The sequence below is a fragment of the Bos mutus genome, chromosome 4 (assembly GCF_027580195.1).
Source record: "Bos mutus isolate GX-2022 chromosome 4, NWIPB_WYAK_1.1, whole genome shotgun sequence".
In the NCBI taxonomy this organism is placed as follows: domain Eukaryota; kingdom Metazoa; phylum Chordata; class Mammalia; order Artiodactyla; family Bovidae; genus Bos; species Bos mutus.
Window position 1 is genome coordinate 79,190,212 of NC_091620.1, and position 26,691 is coordinate 79,216,902.

Sequence of the window (26,691 nt, forward strand, 5' to 3'; positions counted from 1 at the left end):
AAGATGTATCCAGCACACATAATTACTTAATAACACCTGAAGTATATTCTCCCCTAGGAGTGATAACCATCTAGGTGACCTTGTGCTAGATAACAGGGAAGGCAAATTTGAAGGTCACTGTTTCCCAAATGCTATCACTCCATCACTCCACCACCACAAGAAGGGATAGAATGTGTATGGGAGAAGAGATCTCTTATTTCACACACCTTTAAACTGCCTGTGATTCTTAACTGGACAGTAAGACAAAACTGAAAGGATTCTTCTAATGGGTCACTCAGAAATTTTAAAATATTAATAAATGAAAGAAAGTATATATGTCAACCCTGTACAAAAATTCTATATCTTTAGTAACCTATTCAGTGTGATACTCAGACAAATCATAATAAGATCACTGAGACACTTTAAGTAATAAGAAATTTGGAACAGGATTTCAAACAGGTATAGTCAAATCAGTTAAGAAAATTACTATGACCTAATGATTAAAATTTATACATTTTAAACAACTGGTTTTGCTCAAGATACTTTTCCTATTACATAGTTAATTTTTGGAGGGTTTTTTTTTGTTATTAATTTAGAAATTGCAGGATTTCATTATCCTTGTTGATATATCTTTTTAAAACAGTATCCAAATTAAGTGAATTCTATCTAGTTATTTCCAAGTTAAGACTCTTGGGAAGAATAAAATAGGAATTATAAGATTTTCAGATAGTTAGCTTATCTAATCATGCTGTATTCTGCATATATTATAAACTAAGTATTATTCTGTAAGATTTTTTTAAATTTCAGAGCACTTAAAATTTTAGATACGCATTATTTTAAAAAGTTCATCATAATTTCCAGTCATGTTGTAAACAGTAGTCATTATCCTATAAGATACTGAAGTCTGGTTTTAAAAGACTGTATTACTTAATTTCCTCTTTAAAAGATAAAATGCAACTGTCTTTTCAAAAACAGACTTGATGAACTATCTCTAGTGACACACTTGTTTTTAACAGTTATATGTTCAAGCTTAAGTTTCAGTTTAAAATTTTTTAATTGGTTTCAGTGTAACAGAAAGCAGGTTTAGATACCTAATCTATGTGATCACTTCATCTTCCTATGCATGCATGCATGCTAAGTCGCTTCAGTTGTGTCCGACTCTGTGCGGCCCAGTGGACAGCAGCCCACCAGGCTCTTCTGTCCACGGAATTCTCTAGGCAAGAATACTGGAGTGGGTTGCCATGTCATCTTCCTACACACTGAGAGAAATACAGAAAACAGGGAGGGAATTGCACTGCTCCTTAATGCCTTTATTTTTTTACTTGATTGGATAATTCATAGCTCTAGGGCTTCCCTGGTGGCTCAGTGGTAAAGAATCCACCTGCAATGCAGGAGATGCAGGTTCGATCCCTGGGTCTGGAAGATTCCCTGAAGAAGGAAATGGCAACCCACTTCAGCCTTCTTGCCTGGGAAATCTCACAGACAGAGGAGCCTGTGGGCTATAGTCCACGGGGTTGCAAAAAGTCAGAAACAACTTAGTGAGTAAACAACAATTCACAGTTTTCATCCTGGAAGAAGAGGTGAAAGCAGCCAGCAAGACACTTCAAAAGGTCTTTTTTCTTCCCAACTAAACTTGATAGCCATGGGTTCTTGAGGGGAATGGCTAATTCAGAAGCTAAGGAAACAATTAGAAGCTCATACACTCTAAGTTCCATATAAGGCTCCTTCAGTGCTTGTGATGACCCTGGGGAAAGTACTGGTGATTTAAGAAACAAGAAAATAGATGGAAATTTGACTCATAAGTGTCAGTCATACTGCTGTTTGAAATTCAAGATAACAGAGTTTCAAAGGCACACAGGTATATAAGGCCTGAGAGTATACCATTTCTCAAATGAATGAAAATATGCCCAGTGACACTAACGTTTATGCAGAGATAAAGCTGAAAGGAGCAATAAAAGTATAAATGACTCTGACTGGCAAGATGATCTTCCTGATCCATCTCTTATTCCATCTGTCCAATTATTTTGGGTTACGTGACAACCAAAATCATCCATCTCCAAGTCTTCTGAATTATATACATTAAAGCTCATGCACACATTTGGCAAACCATTCCCTTGGAGGACCTTAATAAGCCTTTCATGTTCGTGAATATTTGAAATCACACTCATTTTCCTAAGATTTGGAAGAGAGAATTTGCAAACAACAGCAATCAAAAGCATATTATTTTAGGTCCTTTTCAATTAATTAGGAGAGTTTGCCAACCTCAGGATCTCCTCATGGAAATAGAAGAACACCATTAGAACAATATATGGAGAGACCCAGTCTTGAATTTAAGGCTCAAAATGTATTAGAAAAAATTTCAATAACTAAACCTGCACAGTTCCTCATCAAAGTTAAATGACTACTAAGCTTAAAGATCTTAGGCTTTGGATTCTTCACCATCTCCTCATGCATGTACATGTAAACACAGAAGAAACTTCAAAAAGGGCAGAATCCATTTCAAACGTTTTCATAAACAAATGAAATAGAGGGTTTTGTCTATTGATCAATAATTTAAAACAGCCACATCATCCAAAAAGCAATCCAGTAGACATTTTTTAATGCTAATCAATACTCAATTATTATTTTACTCTCTTTACTAATTTTTTTATCTGCATTAAGAAAAAAAAAAGACTTCAACATTTTTCTCAGATTGTTTATCAACTTTCTTACCATCAAATGTTAAGTAAACTCTTGCTTGGGGCTGAGGCGATCCTTTCACATAGGTAGAACAAACAAATACTCCAACCAAGATGCAAACTGCCTGGAATGCCATTTCTTCAGATCTGCAAGTTAATATCCAAGGGAAAACACCTTTACAATAAAGATCATAAGTTTGTTATATTTTACTTCACATTTTAGGAGCACACACCCACCAAACACGCAAAACCTGCGATCTAGACAGCACCTTATTCACTTATCTGAACTTTTAGAGTCATGCAAACAGTAGGAGGTGCTGTGACTTTCTGTCTTACATGTGAAAATTTGGATTTGATTTCATTTGTGTCTGGAAGTCTTTGTTAAAAGTGAAATTATTTCATCATCCAGCAAAATAATGTGACTATTAAACAAAGCAGCCAGGAAAATGTTGTCAATTTCCAAAGGAAAAACCAATATTTAAACTTGTTATTCTCTTTAAACAACAACAACAAAAACACATTACACTGAAAAGACTTGAGAATGGTGCCAATAGGTATTAACAGATGGAAACTTCTCTTTCTACCATAAAATAGTAGCAGTAGAAAAATCTCACATAAAATTTCACTTCCACACACTCATTAGCTCTTTGGAGTAACCATCTCTGAAATGATATTTCTACACAAAAATCTACCAGGGCTCAATTCCTGATCACTTATATCACTGGAATTAGTTATCTGCCAGTTTATACAGATGACCATACAGCTGTTAAATGATGTAGATGAAGTAATCATGAATTTGTGCCAAATACAAACCAGTGACTTAGTGGTGAGCAATCCAGTGAACCATGTATCCCTCAATGTTTTTTAAAATAAATCAACTAGAAAGTGGGCTGTCAAAATTTCAAACGATAAATCAGAGAGACAGGTACTACTGTTTAAAACCATATCTATATAATTGATACATGCTATTAACTAATGTCTGAACACCAGAGATCACATAATGTGTAATATCAAATCTATAGGAGCTCCAGTAGCCACAATATGCAAAATAAACTCAGGACCATTAAAAAAAAATCATTTTGAGTCTAACACAATTATACAATGAGATGACACAACAGAGTTTAATCTATAAATTTATTTTTACAGGTTACAACAATACTGATCTTCAATAGTATGTGGCTATAAAGAAATGCCACTAAAATTTGACAATACAGTACAGAAGCAATAGAGAAACTTCAGTAATACAGAAGCAAAGGAACAATTAAACTGAACATGCCACTGTAAACAAAATGTAAACAAAACTTATATTGATTTCTTAGATGGTACAAATAAGAGGTAGGAAAAAAAAAGATTCTATGCTTCTTTTACCACACAGATGGAGGAAACCCTAGAGATGTTTCTGTTCGTAATTTTCAAAAGAAACACTTTCTTTCTGCTTCCACAACCTCTTCACCTTGTCATCCCTAAATTAACTTGAAAGAAAACCGATTTTATAGGGTGACTTTCCCTTCGTAATTTGCTCCCTGGTTTTGTTGACTTTATAGTTAAATTCCACCACCACCACCCCCCCTCAAATATATAAATATGCCTAACCTTTGCCTCTGTATTAAGCAGGATAATAATTACACATTTTTACATACTGCTATTATCAATATCTTATTTGATATGTCCCCATGAAAGCAACATATGCCACAAATTGCAAAAAATAACATTGGAGATGAAATGACAGGTCAAGTGTAGTGAGTATAAAGAGCAACGTGATTTCAAGCCATCCAGAGATGAGAAGTGAGGGAAAGTCAAGTATCTTATACATGCCCCCGCCCCTCATATTTTATGACTTCTTCCCTTTAACTCAAACACTTAAGACACGATGCTTACTGTTTTCACTTGTGATTGAACACTAATAACATGTAATAAAAGTCCTCTTATAAAATTCTCTCCAGTAATTTTGCCTTAGAAGGCAGGGATACTCAACTTTAAACTCTCCGCAGGTGTCATAACCTAAAAAAGCAATTCCAGCCAGGCTCTCTGCAAGGGAAACACTTCCATGACAAACTACATGCGCTCTTAAGAAAATATCCATATTTGAGAACACGGATGTGTGAAAAGTCTATACACAGATCCAAAGTTGTATTTTGCTAAATTTGTAATGCTGAAAACAACGAATCCAGCTTACCGAGGTGGAAAGAGATCAGCGCGGAAAAGTCGTCAATGTGCTACAGGTTTGGATCCTCGTTTCTAGCCCTTTCCCCCAAAGACCGTAATTTCTAGGGCGTCCCAGCGATGAAATTCTTTCTTTCCTGCCTTCTGAGTTCCTTTGTAAAGGAATCCTCAGCGTTGCAGCGGCGCGGCACCCGGAGCCCTGCTCCGCGTCGCTCAATCAAGCACTCGGGAGTGAATGGAAAGTGGCCGGCGCAAGGGGCGAGCGCTCGGGTGTCCGATTACAGCTACGCGGCGCACGGCTCCGGCTGCCCCGGCGCGCCGCCCAGCCAGCTCACATCACCCGCCCAACAAACTCCGCCGCATCTCCACCGGCCGCGAGGCCCCACCCAGAGCGCGCCCGCGAGAGGGTGGCAGGGAGCCGCCAGGGCGGGGCCGACCCCAGGACAGGCTGCCCTCGAGATACAGGAATGTGCTGCAGCAGGCTAGGGGGCCAACTAAACAACTCTGCTCCTTTCTCACTCCGCGGTGGAGTGAGCAACTTACAGGGTGTGTTCCAAGGTTTTTGTTTGTTACCGGCTGCTCTGGGAAGGCATTCAGGATTAAGCTTGGCCTTAACTATCAAAGTGCAAAGCAGTTTTTGCTAGAAAAGGATCACAGCATCCTTTTAAGGCAAATAGATGGGTTTTTAAAAGGCATGAGTCTCGTCCTTTCCCTGTGGAACGTTTTCTAAAACCGGTCTACATAAAACAGTCTCATCGCAGAAGTTTATCCTTTTAATGGGTATTGTTTCCTACTGTGCTTCCTTAATGTCCCCAAAGTAGTAACTTTGTCGACCTCTCCACGGTCACTCATATACAATACCCTACTTTCCGGGATACTCCCAAAACATAGTTATAAGAAATTATTTCACAGTTGTGTAGAGGAAGCCTGTTTTGAATTATGCCAACAGAGGTTTATGAATCTAGACATCAAGGGTATATATTTCCAGCACTACCTTCAGGTAACCTTGTTAAATTCTGGAACTAACGTTGATGTTTAAGTGAGAATTATTTCTCTGGATCACAATTAATTAGATATTTGTACTTGGGGAGAAATGAGCTTCCACCTCCATAAAATGAGCAGGTACTTGCTTAAAAATCACTGTGAGCTACAGCCCAGTAGATGTCACTATACAGAGAGAACATGGAGTGTAATTTCTCCACCCGTGTTTCTCATAATTTTCTTTATGAAGTAAGTTAGATCACTAAATTCTTATAAACTATCATAGAAAATACTTCTGAGAGTGAAAAATCTTTGATGGAGTGGGACAGCTGAGCTAAATCTCACTAGGAGGAAGAGAAGAAGCGATTAAGACACATCTTTCATGTATCTAAGCACCGCTTCTTATGTAGACATGTTATGGCGCTAACTTTTTCTGTGCAGTGAGATACGAAGGGATTATGCCAAAGAGACACTGATGTATAGAACAGTCTTATGGACTCTGTGGGAGAGGGAGAGGGTGGGAAGATTTGGGAGAATGGCAATGAAACATGTAAAATATCATGTAGGAAACGAGTTGCCAGTCCAGGTTCAATGCATGATGCTGGATGCTTGGGGCTGGTGCACTGGGACGGCCCAGAGGGATGGTATGGGGAGGGAGGAGGGAGGAGGGTTCGGGATGGGGAACACATGTATACCTGTGGCGGATTCATTTTGATATTTGGCAAAACTAATACAATTATGTAAAGTTTAAAAATAAAATAAAATTGGAAGAATAAAAAAAAAAAAAAAAAAAAATATAGGTACAAATCTTCATGGCAAAAAAATAAATAAATAAAAAAATAAAAAAAAAGAATGCAAACTTGTATTCAAAAATTATATACCATGGCCAATATTATCTTCAGACACAAACTATGTTTATGAAATAAATTTCAAATTAAGTAGATCTGTTCTTTTAAAAAAATCTAATACAATTAAATAATTTTTGCGATAATTAGTGAAATAAAAATGTGAGCAGCTCCTTGACATGTCTGTAATAATGAATTTAACTGACAAAACATCTGACAGTATTAGAAACCAGATGTAAACATGAGTAAACACTATGCGTGGTTTTCTCTGAAATACTTCTGAAACTGATTAAGATCCGAGTTATAGTGATCACTATTACTTTCCTACTGATGCATTTGTATATATCCTTCAGCATTTGTAAATCAGGGAGGGAAAGAATAAATCATTAGCAAGAAGAATGCAGTGAGCATTAACAAACTGTATAATCCTTAATTTCAAAATGTGGAGTCATTAGACACTTGCTGCTGCAGTTGCTTAGTCTCTTTAGTCGTGTCGGACTATGTGTGACGCTATGGACTACAGCTCACCAGGCTCCTCTGTCCTCGGGATTCTCCAGACAAGAATACTGCAGTGGGTTGCCACGCCCTCCTCCAGGGATCAAACCCAGATCTCCTATATTACAGGCAGATTCTTTACCGCTGAGCCACCAGAGAAGCCCCATTAGACACTGATTAATCTGTAAACCCAGGGACGGGGAAGCCTGGTGGGCTGCCGTCTATGGGGTTGCACAGAGTCAGACACGACTGAAGCGACTTAGCAGTAGCAATCTGTAAACCTATGCAAAGTAGAATATATTTACACAGGGAACCAAGATAAAGAAATGCAAGGTGGAATGCATGCCAAATTTACTACCAAACTCACTTTACCAAAGCTGCAAGAATCATCTCAATTTTTCAAAAGGCTTTAAGAGGGTATGACAAATAGCTTATATTTAACCAGTCTATGAAACTTGTTCTATGATTCTCTCTTTCTTTGCTGAATAAACTTCTTTCAGTGTATTTAACTGAACAGTATTTGCCCAGTACTGAGACATTAATAGTATTTGCGCAGGACTCAGACATTTACCATTGACCACACCTCAAAATGAGTCATGAAAATATTGATAGGCATTAGTCAAGTCAGATTCAAGCACAAGGACACAATTACTTCTCATGTTTGACTGAAACTTGGGCCATATAGTGAAATTTTAAGAGGGTCAATAGGTGACCATAATAAGATTTATCTCTGCCCCTCTTTTCCCAAACTACTTAGAAGCCTAAAAAACCTTGACAGGACTTATATAAGAAACACTGCTGGCCAGTGCCACTTTTCTTGGATGCAGTTTTTGACCCTGTCCTCATAGGTGGGAAATAACTTGAGCTAATTGAGGGCCTTCCCTCATGTCTCAGATGGTAAAGTATCTGCCTGCAATGCAGGAGACCCTAGTTTTGTCCTTGGGAGGGGAAGACCCCGGAAGAAAGGAATGGCTACTGACTCCAGTATTCTTGCCTGGAGAATTCCATGGAGAGAGGGACCTGGTAGGCTACAGTTCATGGGATCACAAAGAGTCGGACGTGACTCAGTGACAAATACTTTAACACAATCAATTAAGCTAGTTTCAGAAAGGTGAACACTACAAGGATTTACAGGAGTAATGACACTATTAAATTCCTAGGCTACTAATTACAAAGTTTACCCTCATCAAAATGTTTTTGGGAAAAAAAAATCCAAGTTAAAATACTAAAATTGCTCTCATTGAGATGTTAAAGGAATGATGTTATAGACACCTGTACACTGAAGTTTTCCTAATAAAGTATAGTGACCTTTGTTTATTTTTTATATTTTTGGTGGTCCTAAATTTAAATTCTTGGACTGATTTTGAGTAATGTACCCATATTTTCTTTATTAGCTGTATAGCTATGAAATCCATTATTTTAAATTTAAAGAAAGATTATTTTCAGGTTTTCCCCACCATACAGATGAACTATATGAATAAACTTTACTTCAGGAATCTCAATCCTTAAGAGATTGAAAGTTCTCCTCTTATTAATTATATTTAATATTTGTCACAGGAGAAGATGGATCATGTATATTCTAGTAATTTTGCATACTATATGAACAGCATTCCTGAATGAAATTACTATTTTACACATGAGAACAGAGAAGGTTAGCCCAAAGTCTCATGGATAGTAAACACTGGACTAGAAAGAGAAACTCTGGCATGAATGACTTGTCTAATTTTTTTCAATGTGAGTTATTATTGTATGTTTCCTCCCTTCTCTAATTCTCTTCTCCTCTTTGACTTTCCTGCCTCCTAACTTCCTCATTTGCTCAAATTCTAGATGATAGCATTTTAAATCTCCCGAACCATATCTTTAGAACGTTTGTACTGCAAACGGTTATTGACTTTGTTTACATCAGCATTCTCTTTTGGTTGCCTTAGTTGTTCTGAGACCAAGCCAGTCAAACAGGTTTGGTCTAGAAATAGGTGTGCGGAATTGCTATCTGCATGGTTAATAGGCTTTAGTATTTCCTCCATTAAAATCATTCCTTATTTTTCAATACAATGAGTGTATCTCTACTTTCATTCTTAACCCATTGCTAATCTATATCCCTGACCCTTGATCTCTTTCTCTTTTGATGTGTTCTAAACCCTAGGCTTCTCAACTTGTAAAGTTCCTGGCATTAAATAAAATAAACTGGTGATAGTGGTTTGCTCTGGAGAGAGAAACTGCCAGAAAGAAATTGCTGCTTTTTTGCACCTTTTTGCCTGTGTAATTTTATAGCAGGTGGATGTATAAGATTTTGTAAAATGTGAAATCTAGTTCAGCATTACTTTAAATACTTTTAAATTGTTCATACACAATAAAGTTCTATATTTCCCAACTCAGCCAAAATAAAGTATGTTCTCTCTAATGTCTTGGACTGTAGCCTACCAGGCTCCTCTGTCCGTGGGATTTTCCAAGCAAGAATACTGGAGTGGGTTGCCATTTCCTTCTCCAGGGGATCTTCCCGATCCAGGGATCAAACCCAGGTCTCCTGCATTGCAGGCAGATGCTTTACCCTCTAAGCCACCAGGGAATGTCCCTGTCTATATATTACTGTATTTCAAACAGAAGTAGAATGGTAAGGAATTTCAGTAGTAAGAGTCTGTTAGTGATTTTATTTTTTATGTGCACATGACAAGCTTGTAAAAGAGTACTGTGGTCACTCATATTATCATCACAGGGGTAAAATGTGAATTCTGCATTTGTTTTGTCCTTATAGGAATATTTCATGGGAAACTTCATGAGGGGAGTAGTATCTGTCTTCAGGATCAACTATAAACAACTGCAGTTGCGTTTTCATTCTGTTCATGGCAGAAAGTGAAGAGAAACTAAAGAGTCTCTTGAGGAAGGTGAAAGAGGAAAGTTAAAAAGCTGGCTTAAAATTCAACATTCAAAAAACTAAGATCATGACATCTGGTCCCATCACTTCATGACAATAGATGGGAAAAAAGTGGAAACAGTGACAGATTTCATTTTCTTGGACTCCAAAATCACTGTAGATGGTGATTGCAGCCACGAAATTAAAAGACGGTTGCTCCTTGGAAGAAGTTATGAAAAACCTAGATAGTGTATTAAAAAGCAGAGATATCACTTTGCTAACAAAGTTCTGTCTAGTCAAAGCTATGCTTTTTCCAGTAGTCATGTATGGATGTGAGTTGGACTGTAAAGAAGGCTGAGTGCCAAAGAACTGATGCTTTCAAACTGTGGTGCTGGAGAAGACTGTTGAGAGTCCCTTGGACAGCAAGGAGATCAAACCAGTCAATCCTGAAGGAAATCAATACTGAATATTTATTGGAAGGACTGATGGTGAAGATGAAGCTCCCAAATTTTGGCCACCTGATGCAAAGAGCTGACTCCCTGAAAAAGACCCTGATGCTGGGAAAGATTGCGGGCAGGAGGACAAGGGGACGACAGAGGATGAGATGGTTGGATGGCATCACTGACTCAATGGACATGAGTTTGAGCAAGCTCTGGGAGTTGGTGATGGACCAGGAAGCCTGACAAGATGCAGTTCATGGGGTTGCAAAGAGTCAGACAGGACTTAGCGACTGAGCAACAACAACAACTGCAGTTGCAAAGTAAATGATAGTTCCTTAATAAATAGTTTGCTAATTGAATATATGCACACACACACACACACCATCAGACTTTGCTTAAGAAAGGCAAACCGCTTTGCTAGATCTATTGTATCCTGAGCTCTGTTTCTCTATCTGGCAGTATAAAACTCTTTCCCACATGTTCTCACAGGAGAGCTACAAGAGGCCTATGTGAGTACCTCTGATTGTCGGATGTGTGTAACAAGGCTCAAAAATAATTACCAACTGGAGCAATGAGTTCAGGATTGTTAGTTATAGCTGATTCCCATCTACAGTTTTTTAACCTAGTCAAAGGCCTTTTCCACGTTATCTTCTAATTTTACTACTTTTCTATTCTTCATGAACCTTAAGTGGTTGATTAGAAAGTAGAATATTAAATTGTATAAACAACTTTTACATCCTAACAAAGGCAGTTTCATAATGAAAATTACATGACAAAGTCATCTTCTCTACCACTGATCTCTGGGAGATAGAGAAGGCTGTGCAATAAATTTAAAAAGCATCAACTACTTATTAATTTTAGTCATGGTACTTAGTGCTTTGACATTTCAAGTGGCATTTAAAAACTTTAAAGCAGATAAAGAATTTTCATTTTTTAAAAAAAAATGTGACATAAGATATGCAACTTTGGGGTACATTTCAGCAAAATAGCTTTTCTTTGATGGATTGTATCCATTGCAATGGGCTTGTTGAATTTTAGACCAGAAAAAGGAGTATGATTTAGAAGAGAATATGTTATTTAATGAGCTTCCCGGGTGGTCCTAGTGGCAAAGAACCGGCCTGCTAATGCAGGAGATATAAGAGATGTGGGTTCAATCCCTGGTTTGGGAAGACTCCCTGGAGGAGGGCATAGTAACCCACTCCAGTATACTTGCCTGGAGAATTCAGTGGACAGAGAAGCTTAGCAGACTACAGTCCCGGGGGTCACAAAGAATCAGACACGACTGAAGCAACTTAGCACATACGCACATGTTATTTAATAGATATTTTACAAAGACTAGTTCTTTTAAACTCCTTAATGGTCGTAAAAAGAAAATATAAGTGCTTACATTACGCAAACAGAAAGCCAGTGCAAAAAACTGAGTCAGCTGCTCTTACTTGGGGCCTGTCTCTATGCAGTGAATTCAGATCTTCCTGTTTCAGAGTCCACTTCTCACTACTGTTAGTATATTGGTTCAGTCCAGTAAGCAGTAAGAAGTGGAAAACTTTACCTTTCCTCCTAGGCTATTTAGGTCCTGAAGAAGTTTTTTGTTTTTCTTGGATACTAAACACTTTATCTCACACATCTGAATTATAAATTCAGATGTTTTATTATCACCATGAAATTATAGGAAGTTTCCAAGCAAAATCACTATGTATTTCTCCTGTGCATTTATAGAATAGCTAGAACTGTGATGATTAATGAACAGCCTTGAAATATAAATGGAGAAGTATTTCAGGAAATATAGGTAGAAGAAGGAATTAATAATAAATTGACTAGGTAAAGGACCACACAATTATGAAACAAAATTCCTGAATAATTTATCATCTCTCCAAACACATTTATAGTTATATATTAACAAATTAGTTCTCTTCCTTTAAGTCTAGTTTGTTACTTGTGTAAATACAGTAAAAGCCAATCCAGAAACAAATCTGCACAGTGAATTCAAGCCTAAGTAACATGAGGTTCAGTGATATAAGGAAGGTCAAACCTGATTTTTAAATGGCAAGCAAGTTACAGGTTACCTGTTACGCCAGTTGTCACCAGGGTTTCTGAATAGTCTTTTGTTCATTCACTGGGGATAATGTTCCAGCTTATTTTCATGGCTCAGACATTCCCTTTCACTGACTGGTCCAAGATAATCCTGCATTCCCCTCTCACCTATTCCTTCCCCTTGCTCCTTAAACTTCTATGTATCAAATGCCTCGCCTTACAATTATTTGGCCATACTGTACCTCGTCACCTTTTCTGGTTTTCACATGCCATTTCCTCTGTTCTCCTCCATCTCACCCACTTGGCAAATTCTTTCTCATTCATTGAGACTTACCTCAAATCCTCTCCATAGAACACTCCTACAATCCTAGGCAAACATTAGTGAAGCCTTGGATATTATACATAAAATGATAACAATATCAATTTTGATGTCAAAGAGATTTTTATTTATATTATTGATACATTAACTTACTATTTTGAGTATTGTGTGATTTCCAGTTTTATTTTTATTATTTTTAAAATGAGAATTATACCAACTACTGTTAGCTTGATGGTTAATTAGATATTATAATGTATGATAACACCTTCTCTCTCATTATTACCATAAATTTGTTTATCCCTCTGCTGTATACTTTAAAAAAATATGTATTTGTTTTTTGGACTGTGCTGAGTCTCTGTTGCGGTGCTGCCTTTCTTCTAGTTGGGGTGAGAGCGGGCTGCTCTTCCTTGCGGTGTGGAAGCTTCTCACTGCAGTGGCTTCTCTTTCTGTGAAGCACGGGCTCTATGGGCGTAGGCTCTATGGGCGTGGGCTTCGGTAGTTGTGGCGCACGGGCTGAGTTGCTCTGCAGCATGTGGGATCGTCCCAGACCAGATATCGAACCCGTGTCCCTGGCACTGGCAGGCAGATTCTTAACTATTGGGCGACCAGGGAAGTCTCTGCTGTATATTTTATGTTACCATCACGTGAAAATTTTCTCCACTAACTCCACTGCCACAGGACAGGACATAGACCTCTAGACCTTTTGTAGCCGGGAGCAAAGCCAAGTCGGCACACAGTGACTGCTTGATAAATGGTTGCTCAATTAACTACATCAAACTTTTCTTTTTTTTTTTTTAATTTTATTTTATTTTTAAACTTTACATAATTGTATTAGTTTTGCCAAATATCAAAATGAATCCGCCACAAGTATACATGTGTTCCCCATCCTGAACCCACCTCCCTCCTCCCTCCCCATACCATCCATCAAACGTTTCTTTCAGTAATGTTTTGTGGACCTGAAGAAGCCTAAACAATATATTTTATTGTTACTAATAGTGTTTCATTTCAATACATAGAGTTTCTTACTGACTTTTTAAGTAACTACTTTCCAAGGTTCATAACTTTACTCCCAAAGGTAATTATGTTTGTATTTTCCTCTTCAGGCTGTATTTGAATTTTAATTTGAGTTTGTAAAATCTGTGAGAACATTTGAGTTGGCTTCATTCTTGATAATCAACTGCTATAAGAACATGTGCTATGAATTAATTCAAATTTTAAACTTTGAGGTTTAAAATTAAAATTCAGAAAACATGTTTTGAGTTCTCTGTTTAAAATTTAAAACAAGGTTCTGGGAAACTCCTATCACATTAAACATAAAAATAACAGCATACGTGATTAAAAAGAACTTAGTAGCAGCAATTCTTGACATAGAAAGGGAAAAAAATATCTATTTCCAATAACTGAATATAATTTTGTTTTTTCTCATGTATTACTCTAGAGTTGTTTCATTTAAGCTTTCTTCTACCAAGGTCTTAATTTGAAGCAACAAGAATACAATATTTTAAGATTTAAACTTCCTACAAATTTTATTTTCATATTCTGTAGATTTCATCCCAATTTCATTACTTTTAAATATATATCATTTAACAAAATATATATTAAATATCTTGGATTATCTAATGCTGTAATAGTAGCATGAGTTTTAAAAACTTACTTTATCAAAGGGTTCTTCAATCTATTCAAAAATTTTATTTAGTTGGCATTCATGTTAAAAGCATATATATTTTCAGAAAATATCTATGGTTTAAATTAAGAGCTATAAAAAATAACACCAATAATACCAATTCAGTTTTAAAATTCTGTGAAGGGTCTTCCTGATAGTGTAGTGGTTAAGAATCCACTTGCCAACGTAGGGACACAGGTTTGATTCCTGCTCTGGGAAGATTCCACATGCTGCAAGGCAACTAAGCCTTCGCAGCACAACTGCTAAGCCCTCCCTCTATAATCTGTGAGCCACAAATTGCTGAAGTCACCATAATGAGAAGTGCATGCACCACAATTAAAGAAAGCCTGCATGCAGCAACAAAGACCCAGCACACCCATAATTAATTAATTAAAAATAAAATTCTATGATGAGTAAACTAATGTAAAACATTTATAATTATAAGCATATTATTTCAGGAACACATGGTATATTATTTTTATTTATCTACAGCAAATTCATATCAGCTAGGAAAAAAAAAGCATTTGTACTTCCTGTATTTTTCGTAATAGAAAATATGAAATTTTTATAAAAGATAAATTTTATAAACTTCAAAGATTTTATAAAACTTTTATAAAATGTTATAAAATGTACAAAAGTTTCTTTTTATAAAATCTTATTGAGAGACATTGAACTCCAGCCATAGAATTAAGTGCTAGTGTTGGATATTTTTCTATCGATCCCTTAGAAAGTATAAATATGCACCTGTAACCCCAGAAAATTCATTACATTGTAAGATTTTTATATGGAGAACTTTTCTTTTCAGAATGAACTATTTATTTTCCTGGAGTTAAAAATACCACCTCCCCTATCCCCATACATACCCATATATTTTGAAGAAATATTAAAAGTTTCTAGGAATATTCTGACTCTGGATCTACAGTTTAAGAATAAACACTAAAAGATAATATAATTCTATTAGTACATAGGTATACTGAAGGTATCACCTCAGTTTTGAAAATACAAATTAGAACTTTCATCCAATTATTGATGCTGTCTTTTGTCTATGGATGTATGTATGCTGCTGCTGCTGCTGCTAAGTCGCTTCAGTCATGTCCGACTAGACCAAATATAAAGGTTTCTAAAAGGCAACAATTTTTAACATAAGAAATATTTCATTATTTAATATATAGACCAACTGTTAAGGTTTCTAAAAGGCAACAATTTTTGATATTAGGAAATATTTCATTATTTGACTTCCATTTAAGTCTCTCTTGGGAGCTCCCCTGGTAACACAGCTGGTAAAGAACCCACCTGTAATACAGGAGACCCTGGTTCGATTCCTGGGTCAGAAACATCCCCTGGAGAAGGGAACAACTACCTACTCCAGTATTCTGGTCTGGAGAATTCCATGGACTACGCATGGGGTCACAAAGAGTCAGACATGACTGAGAGACTTTCACTTTCACTCTAAGTCTCTTGAGTGTGCATAAGCTCTTGGTCACAATATATTATTTCTCCATGGACTTTATGTTCTGTATATACTTTAACATGATATGCACATACATACCCTGATACCCTGGGGTATGATTTGGTTGTATATCACTTTTATACGAAATATGAATGTTTGATTCTTATAGTCTTTCATTTTCATTTAAGGCACTCTTAACTCCAAAATGTTCCATTATTTTTTTTTTTTTTGCATTTCCTCCCTTATCAGATTTTTTAAATTATTTTAGGATTATTATTTGAGTGAAACCAAAACATGATGAGAGTATCTGCAAATTGAAACACAATAATTTACTTATAGGAGAGAAAGTAGCCTTTAGCAATATTTTAAACACTGACTGCTTCAACAATTCACTGGCTAATATTCAGTGAAGTTTTTGCATGTGTTATGATTTTATCTTTTCAGATTTTGAAGGGCAAACAAATGTGCTTTACTTTTAAAGTTTAGCATTTTCCTCATATTTAGACTTAGAAAAAATAACCCGTTCACTGCTCAGTTTCACTATTTTTAAGTTATGATACAAAATCACAGATTGGCATAGATTTAAGTATAAATCTACTTTTCTCAGATTTCAACCTGGTAATTAATCGAGTCACGTAGATGATCCATATTTTACTCAACTTGTCAATTTATATAATAGTTTAACCCAAAGAAGGTCCTCCACTAGTATAAAAGCATTTCTTGAAATGTTTAACGCTCTTACAGTCAGGTACCTTGTCTCTTTTCTCTTCTACTTTTGAGTCAAAACCTCCCTGTCTGCTATTATATATGGATGTCTCTAAGGAAACAAAGTGTTGCTGTGCACAATGCCAAAGAAGGTTGGAAGTCCAGGTAAATGGTGATACTTTCTAACAGAAAGCTGTATGAAGTAAGTTTGCATTTTGCAAGGAATAGCTCTGTTAGCATTTACAGCGTGTTACTTCAGCATATCTTACTTTATAATCTTTACCTAAGATTTAAAAACAAGGAAAGCTAAGCAAGGGAATAAATCTGAATGAAAACAGGAGTAACACTATGTAGTACTCAGGAATCTACATTCCTTTCCACCTCCCTTAGGTCATCACTGTCTGGCCCTGCTACATCCTGTTGGACATCTTTTCTCTATGTAAGTCATGATCACATTGTCCTGACTATAGTTTCAGTGCTTTTTTAAATTATGTCAGCATTACTTGGGAGGAACTGTGGATTGAACTGTACCCCTCAAAATGATATGCTGGTATTAACCCTCATACTTGTGAATGTGATCTTATTTGGAAATAGGGTCCTTGCAAAGATAAGTTGGAAGGAGGTCATTGGAGTGGGTCCTTAATCCAATATGACTAGTGTCTTTAAAAAAAGAAGGTCATATGAATTATGGTGACAGATTGGAGTTACATTACCACAAACCAAGGAGCACCTGGAGCTACCAGAAACTGAAAGGAACAAGGAAGGATTTTCCTATAGAGAGTCCAGAGGAAACGTGGAACTCTCAACACCTTGATTTTGGACTCATAACCTCACAACTGTGACAGAATAATTTCTGTCATTTTTAAATGGTCCAGTTTGAGGCACTTTGTTATAGCAGAAATTTAATGTTAACTAATTTTTGGTTCCTGCTCCTTGCACCGTTCCATCTTCTTTCCTCTGAATTATACTGTTTGTTATAAATTAACATTCTGTGAGGATTTAGACAAGTTCTCTTCTCCCTGAGCTGAAGATTTCTGACTTTAACAATTTTATCAATGATGTTTCCCTCCCATAATTGTATAGTTTAAGCAAAATAAAAAAATATTAAATATCTAACATGTATTAGGAGTCATTGATTATTTCTCTGCTTCACTAATTTCAAACATTTTCTAATTACATATAACATAAAATTCTCAATTTCACATTTATTAATGAAAGTCAAGATGTTTCATGTCTTAAATATTTAGCTAAAAAATTAAGACATATTTACAAAAATATCATTGAGACTGGCTAAGAGTCAGAACTATCACAACAAACTTATATTTGTTGTTGTTGTTCAGTAGCTAAGTCTTGTCTGACTCTTTGTAACCCCATGGATGGTAACACACCAGTCATATAAATACATAAAAATATGTATGGAAACAGAAGCAGTTATAGATACATATGCAAGATGACTAACTTTATAGGTCAACGTGACTGGACAACTGTGCTTAGATATTTGGCCAGATATTATTCTGGATGTTTCTCTGAGAATGTTTTTGGATGAAATTAATATTTAAATCAGTGGACTGTGAGTAAAGCTGATTGCTCTCCATAAAATGGGTGGGACTCATCCAATCAGTTGAAAGCCTGAATAGAACAAAAAGACTGTCATCCTTTGAGCAAGAAAGAACTCTGCAGCAGATGACCACTGCTAGTAAACTGCAACACTGGTTCTTCTCTGAGTCTTCTGCCTGCTGGGCCATCCTGCAGATTTTGTATTTGTCAGTCCACATTAACTGCATGAGCCAATTCTTTAAAGTAAATCTCTTTCTATGATACACACACGCTACTAGTTCTATTTTTCTGGAGATCCCTAATGTATATATCCTCAAGGGTTATAGTTGGTATATATATATATGTGTGTGTGTGTGTGTGTGTGTGCGTGTGTGTGTATCACCTAGCTATATACATTGATAAGCAATAACACACAGTAACTGCAAGCACATCCAAGACCTAGATCTTGGCTTCAAAACATTATTTTCCAATAAAATGGTACCATGGATCCTTGGAGAAATAGCTGATTCTAGGATCAGGGTTAAAAAAATAAATAAACCCAAATCATCTTATAGTTCCAAAGAAAAGGAAATGTTCAAAAATGAAAGGATGGAGATACTTCAAAGAGACATGACTAACTTAAAAGAGTTCCCAATGGCTTAAACTAGAATAATTTGAGCAATAAAATTAATAACATGGTGTGTGTGTACTCAGTCATTCAGTCATGTCCCACTCTTTGCGGCCTCATGGACGATAGCCTGCCAGGCTCCTCTGCCCATGGAATTTTCCAGGCAAGAATACTGGAGTGACGTGCTATTTCCTACTCGAGGATGTTCCTGATCCAGGAATCGAACCCACATCTCCTGCATAGGCAGATAGATTCTTTACCACTAGCGCCACCTGGGAAGTCCAAATAGCTGGGTTATAAACTAAACTATAAAATAAGTATACATGAGTTCATGCTGATATAAATAAATGACTGAATAAATAAATAAATGTTTCTTCCCAGAAGAATTCCAAATAATATGTGTAGATACTCCATGCTACAAGAGGTAAACTAATTCCTGTCCCTATCCTAAGTTAAGGCTGGACTAAATAAGAAAAGGAGCACATCAAGGCTGTATATTGTCACCCTGCTTATTTAACTTATATGCAGAGTCAATCATGAGAAATGCTGGGCTGGAAGAAGTACAAGCTGGAATCAAGATTGCTGGAGAAATATCAATAACCTCAGATACGCAGATGACACCACCCTTATGGCAGAAAGTGAAGAGGAACTAAAAAGCCTCTTGATGAAAGTGAAAGAGAAGAGTGAAAAAGTTGGCTTAAAGCCCAACCAACATTCAGAAAATGAAGATCATGGCATCTGGTTCCATCAATTCATGGGAAATAGAAGGGGAAACAGTGGAAACAGTGTCAGACTTTATTTTTTTGTGCTCCAAAATCACTGCAGATGGTGATTGCAGCCATGAAACTAAAAGACGCATACTCCTTGGACGGAAAGTTATGACTAACCTAGATAGCATATTCAAAAGCAGAGACATTACTTTGCTGACAATGGTCCATCTAGTCAAGGCTATGGTTTTTCCAGTAGTCATGTATGGATGTGAAAGTTGGACTGCGAAGAAAGCTGAGTGCCGAAGTTGATGCTTTTAAACTGTGGTGTTGGAGAAGACTCTTGAGAGTCCTTTGGATTGCAAGGAGATCCAACCAGTCTACCCTAAAGGAGATCAGTCCTGGGTGTTCTTTGGAAGGAATGATGCTAAAGCTGAAACTCCAGTACTTTGGCCACCTCATGTGAAGAGTTGATTCATTGGAAAAGACTCTGATGTTGGGAGGGATTGGGGGCAGGAGGAAAAGGGGACAACAGAGGATGAGATGGCTGGATGGCATCACCGACTCGATGGACGTGAGTTTGAGTGAACTCTGGGAGTTGGTGATGGACAGGGAGGCCTGGCGTGCTGCGATTCATGAAGTTGCAAAAGGTTGGACATGACTGAACGACTGAACTGAACTGAGACCTAATAGTTTACTTTCAAAGAACAGAACATCAAAAGGAGAAATAGAGTGTACAGTGGAGAAACATAGAAAACACTACCTTAACCCTAAAAGAATAATGCCATGAATGATGTAATCTAGATAGCATGTACTTCTGATATGGTGTGAAGACAGGGACTCTTCATCTCTGTTGTATCTTTCTAAAACCTTTAGCCTCAGTCAAATTGTCATTAAACAACAGATAAACCAAGATGAGAAGACATTATGCAGAATACCTGACCAGTGCTCTTAAAGACTGTCAAAGTTATAAAAACAAAGACAGGGAAACTGCCACAAACCAAAGAAGACTGGGGAGGCCTGACAACTAAATGCAATGTGCTACCTTGAATCTGAAATATAAAGATGATGTTTATGAAAATCTTGGTGAAATCCAAATAAAGTCTAGAGTTCAGTTAACAGCAATGCACTGATGTCAGTTTTGTAGTTTTGATAAATGTATCATAGTAATGTAAATTATTAATGGGGGAAACTGGTCAAGTGTATATGAACTCTGTCTACTTTTTGCCCCTTTTCTGTAAATCTAAAGTTATTACAAAATAGAAAGTTTATTTTTTAAAAGTGAAAGTGAAGTCGCTCAGTCGTGTCCGACTCTTTGGGACCCCATGGACTGTAGCCTACCAGGCTCCTCTGTCGATGGGATTTTCCAGGCAAGAATACTGGAGTGGGGTGCCATTTCCTTCTCCAGGAGATCTTCCTGACCCAGGGATTGAACCCAGGTCTCCTGCATTGTAGGCAGATGCTTTACTGTCTGAGCCACCAGGGAAGTATTTTTTTAAAAGTAGTAACAATTTTAAAAGAAAATAGTAGAGATGGACTTACAATTCTCTGCCCAAGTACTCTCTTTGTTTAGTCCCATTTTAAACACGTATAAAGGCCTATGTTAATATTTCTTAATTTTAGAGATTATCTTTTGTGTTCATGGAATGACTGATTGGTGGAAGCAGAGATCTCAGACAATATTTAATTTACTTTCAATCTTCTATCCCTTAAAAGAGAAACTGCTATCACTTTTTGTTACTCTTTTAGTAACATTTTTATTATAAACTATATTCTTATACTTTCACTCCTTATTCCATCAACAATAGCCAGTATCTCCTGAATCATTGTTTAAAGTTTGTATGTTATTACCACCCACAGCCTCTCCTCCAGCTCTTCTCCAACTTCCTCTCTTCAGTCACTTGAGCATTTTCTTATTTATTGTCAAGGTTGGTTATAATATATTCTGTTCCATAGCAATAAGTGACCCTTCTGGTCTCCACCTATAGCTTAGTTTTAAAATCGAAAGGCAATATGAGGTATTTTTTTTGAATTCATTTTCATCTAAATAGTGTTTACCATGGAACTATGTCATACTGTGAGAACATTTTCTTTTCTACCTAGTTTCATTCATTCTTTCATACCATCATTTATATTTTTCCTGTAGTTTAGGTGACTTTCTTTTTTGTAACTTTTACATTTTCTGTTCTTTAAAATTCTCAAAATATCAAACCTATGAAATCTTCTTTTTTTACCTCATGAAGTAATTTCCTTCTCTAACTTGTTCTTCTTCTCCAATATGGGCTGATTTATCTATAAAACATTTTGGTCCATATCTATATGACTCGATGATTGAACTCTTTATTTCTATATTCCATATGTTTGTTTTCATTTTTTTGATATTAGTTTATTCATTTATTTCTCTTTTTTTTTCTGGAACACACACTTAAGGAACCACCTAAAAAAGGGCTATATGGGAAGTAACCTCCTGATAGCTTAATTGTGTGGCAGTGACTTTATTCTGTTCACCATTCTCTCCATGTGGTCCAGGATGAAAACTGACCAAACTTGAAGGCATATATCACTTTATTCCAGATTTCAATTTTGCTGTTAAGAAGTCTGATGGTAGTTTGAATATTATTTCTTTGTAGTTTAAGCAGTTTGACCTTTTAAGAACTCCTTTTTGTCCTTGCTATACTGAGCTTCTATAACACTTTTCTAAATGTGTATCTTTTTCACATACTCTGCTAAACAATTAATTAGTCCTCTTAATCTGTAGACTTACACCTACAGCTTTCAGAAGTATCTGTTAATTTCTTTTTAATCCCTTTCCTTGTATATTCTCTCTTTATGCTTTCTAGAGATTTTTACTAGCTTGATGTTCAGTCCCAAGGATTGATCTTCTCTGTCTTTTATCTCCTTTATCTTCTTGGGAAATTTCTTTGACTTTATCTATTAAGCTTCTTAATTATTTTAGGTGCAATAAATTATTAACTGCTAAGTACTATCTTCTGTTCTCTGACTACTTCTTTGTTATAGAATCTTATATTATGAAAGCAGTATATTGTTTATAAAAATCTAATGACCCTATTAAATTCTTGGATATTTTATTCTCTTTTGTTAATTATCCATTTCCTTAGGGTCATTTATTCATCTGTTCACTTGGCTTTCTTATAGTTCATACTTTTCTAAACTTTCTTGTCAACTTTGGTTATCCATTTATGTGGACTCATGACTATGAGTTTTTCTGATGTGTGAGGTATTTGCTCATTGTCAGCTTGCTTAGGATAAGGTCAGAAAGCTGAATTGTTACATATTTGGATCCTTAAATCAGAATATAGATGGTCTTATTATAGGATGGCTACTTCCACACATGTAAGAACTTTAAAAGGTTAATTTTTGATCTCATAGTTAAAAAGATAGCTGTCAAGTGTTCTGTATTCAATTGTGAGAACTAGAGTAGATTAACTATTCCATCTGCCATAAATTACTCATCACCTTTTATGGTAACTGGAAAATCCAGTTCCAAAACATCCTGTAGGTTTGTAGCATATATTGACTCTTTCCTAATTACTGTTACTTTTTCCTCATATTATTTAGGCCACAGATTTTTCTATCCTTCTTCAATAGTACCACTTTATCATCTGCTTTCTGTCTTCTAGAAATTTGTCAAAAGCTTATGGGTAGCCCCATTCTGATTGTTTTGTTGTTATATATCAATTTTAAGGTAAAGTTCAGTGGGGAATAATATAAATAAAAATAGTCCATCTACCATTGTAAACAAAGCTTCCCTACTCCCAACTTGCTTTCTGTTTGGAATTACTGTTCTTCCATCTCACCTCAACACTGGTAAAAATTGTTTCACACTGGCAAAATTTATTAAGAAAAATGGAATGCTCATAAAATTGCTTTCTGTAGGCCTTGCTTATTAGATGCTGGTTGTTTTAAGGGCTTAATATATAAGATACTCATTGTTCAGTCACTCAGTCATGACTACTCTTTGTGATCCCATGGATTGCAGCATGCCAGGTCTCTGTCTTTCACTATCTCCTGGAGTTTGCCCAAACTCATGTCCATTGAGTTGATGATGCCATCCAATCATCTCATCATCTGTCATCCCCTTCTCCTCCTGCCTTCAAACTTTCCCAGCCTCAGGATCTTTCCAGTGAGTCAGCTCTTCCCACCAGGCGGCCAAGTATCATCTTCATCTTCATCTTCAGCATCATTCCTTCCAGTGAATATTCAGGGTTGATTTCCATTAGGATTGACCGGTTGGATCTTCTTGCTGCCCACTGGACTCTCAAGAGTATTCTCCAGCACCACAGTTTGAAAGCATAAATTCTTCGGCATTCCGCCTTCTCTACGGTCCAACTCTCACATCCATAGATGATACATGACTATTGGAAAAACAATAGCTTTGACTAGATGGACCTTTGTCAGCAAACTGATGGCTCTGCTTTTAAACACACTGTCTATGTTCATCATAGCTTTTCTTCCAAGGGGCAAGTGTCTTTTAAGTGCATGACTGCAGTCACCATCTTCAGTGATTTTGAAACCCAAGAAAATAAAGTCTGTCACTGTTTCCATTTTTTCCTCATCTATTTGCCATGAAGTGATGGGACTAGATGCCACGATCTTAGTTTTTGAATGTTAAGTGTTAAATAAGCTTTTTCACTCGCCTCTTTCACTTTCACCAAGAGGCTCTTTCATTCTTCTTCACTTTCTGCCATCAGGGTGGTGTCATCTGTGTATCTGAGATTATTGGTATTTCTCCTGGCAATCTTGATTCCAGCCTGTGCTTCATCCAGCCCAGCATCTGCATGTTGTACTCAGTATATAAGTTAAAGAAGCAGAGTGACAATATACAGCCTTGATGTACTCCTTTCTCAATTTTGAACCCGTCCATTTTGAAATACAGTATATGTGGTATAAAGAAGACTATCTTCTCTCATTCAACTCTGGGCCCCAGATCCTCACCTACTGAATTAAAAAAAAAAAAAAAATCTCTGAGTTCTCTTCTAAATTGATTTTATTTTAATTTCATACATAAACTCTCCATTAGAGATTGTTCTCATAATTTTAAATAACATCTCAATAGTATAATCAAACAATATTTTTCAACAGTTTTAAGGAGCTCACAGAAGCAGTTTTGAAATATGAAAGGAAAACATATCTTGGAATTGTCCACGTAAGTCTTCCTATTTAATTCCACATGTGAACTTAAATACAGCTTTATTATACACTATGCTTTCTAACTTGTTAAATTAATAAGGTAAGAATATAAGTACTAAATACATTCATATAAGATTTATCATGCAGTCTCTAATCTTGAAGACTACGTAGTTCTCTACATCTTCTTATAATGACTTTTTAAATCACTAGATAGTACAATTACCTTCTCATGTAGAGCAGGGCTATGATTTCAATGGCATTTTAATGGATTATAAGTGGATCTTGACCCTGAACTTATCTTATTTGCGTGTGACTTTCTGTAAACCATTAGGCCTACATCCTTTATTCAATTAAATTGTGTTAAGCAAAGCTGGTACATTCATCACTTGTGATTCATTTATTTTGTCAATGTGATGAAATAATATTTGTAAATGGCTTTTATACAAATGGTGAATTACTGATAAAATTAGATAGTTATTTTAAATTATGGCATAAAAAGAATATTGGTGAGCCAATTTTGGATCAGTACATTTGAGCTGAAATTCCATTTGATGATATTTCCAGTGTCAGGAATAGCCTCTATCTAATGTATGGACATTTTAGTAAGGGCTACACCACCTTGTCTTTCTCCACTAGGGGTATTTAAAAGTTCCTTTATGGGCTGCCCAGTCTCTGAACTACTTATTGTAAAACCCTGGTCATCTTTATTTTTGTATGTAAAGTTAAATTATCAACAGATGTTTTGCTTCCACCATACTCCCACATCCCAGTAAAAAAGGTATACGCTCTCCATTGGCCCAGAGAACTGAAATAAATGCATTAATATGTCAAAGGCTATTTGTCATTTATCATTGTACCAGAATTCATAGAGTCCTGGTATCACAGGATAAGAAAGATCTTAGAGGTCATGCTATATCATGTTAGATTACATTATACCTTCTGTACCCTAGGAGTGTGTGTTATATATCATATTGTATAGGCTTAATATTGATATATTATTTTTGTATTAATTTTGTATCCTATGTATACGTTTAAATCTTGATTTTGTTATTCAATTAAAACTGCATCCCCTGGAGCAGGAAATGGCAACCCACTCCAGTATTCCTGCCAAGAAAATCCCATGGACAGAGGAGCCTGGCAGGCTACAATTCATGGCGTTTCAAAGATTTAGACATGGATGTGACTGAACACACACACACACTGAGTTCTACGTAAGCGATACAATGCTTAGCACTTTACATATCATCTAATTTCATTTTCACAATCACCCTGAAAAATTGTCTTATTACCAATTACAGAAAGGGGAGCAATGCTGAAGGAACTGTCTTTGAGAGACTGAACATCCCACTTCATATCTCACAGAGCAGGAAATCAAAGTCAAGTCTATCTTTCTTCATGGTCTGTATCATTAGCCACACTGTTCTTTGGTGCCTCATACTTAGTTCTGCCCCACCAGCACAAGATTCGTCAGAATTTTCCCGCGAGGCCACCGGGGTGCAGGGTCACTGGCCAAGCCCTAGGGTGGACTGGGAATACATGCACACGTGGCTCAGCTGCCGAGCAGCCATGGGAAAATTCCAAAAAAGTCAAAACAAAACACAAAAACCAATACGAGGCAAAGTCAAATTTTCAATCCACAGAACCCGGGTGGTTGGCAGCCTTTGTGCCACTGCCCAAACTGCTGAAGTTGCTCTGGCGCAGACCACAGTAACACATATAAGGTTCAAGGTCAGGACGGGTGGTGGTGAGGAGATACCCCTTGTCCAAGGTAAGGAGGAGCGGCTGCACTTTGCTGGAGCAGCCATGAAGAGATACCCCACGTCCAAGGTAAGAGAAACCCAAGTAAGATGGTAGGTGCTGCGAGAGGGCATCAGAGGGCAGACACACTGAAACCATAATCACAGAAAACTAGTCAATCTAATCATATAGACAACAGCCTCATCTAAATCAATGAAACTAAGCCATGCCCGTGGGGCCACCCAAGACGAGCAGGTCATGGTGGAGAGGTCTGACAGAATGTGGTCCACTAGAGAAGGGAATGGCAAACCACTTCAGTATTCTTGCCTTGA

At 36.7% G+C, this 26,691-nt stretch overlaps 1 protein-coding gene across 1 annotated transcript in view; it reads right to left on the minus strand.

Annotated features, from left to right (window-relative positions):
- Positions 1 to 5,169, minus strand: part of SEMA3C (semaphorin 3C) — a 207,748-nt gene extending 202,579 nt beyond the window's left edge. Inside the window, exons 1-2 of the mRNA XM_005890239.3 lie at positions 4,834 to 5,169; positions 2,692 to 2,804 (exon numbers count right to left, since the gene is read on the minus strand). Of these exons, the coding sequence (XP_005890301.1) occupies positions 2,692 to 2,794 (103 nt within the window). The 5' untranslated portion in view covers positions 2,795 to 2,804; positions 4,834 to 5,169. The remainder of the gene's footprint in view (positions 1 to 2,691; positions 2,805 to 4,833) is intronic.
- Between the last annotated feature and the right edge of the window lie 21,522 nt (positions 5,170 to 26,691).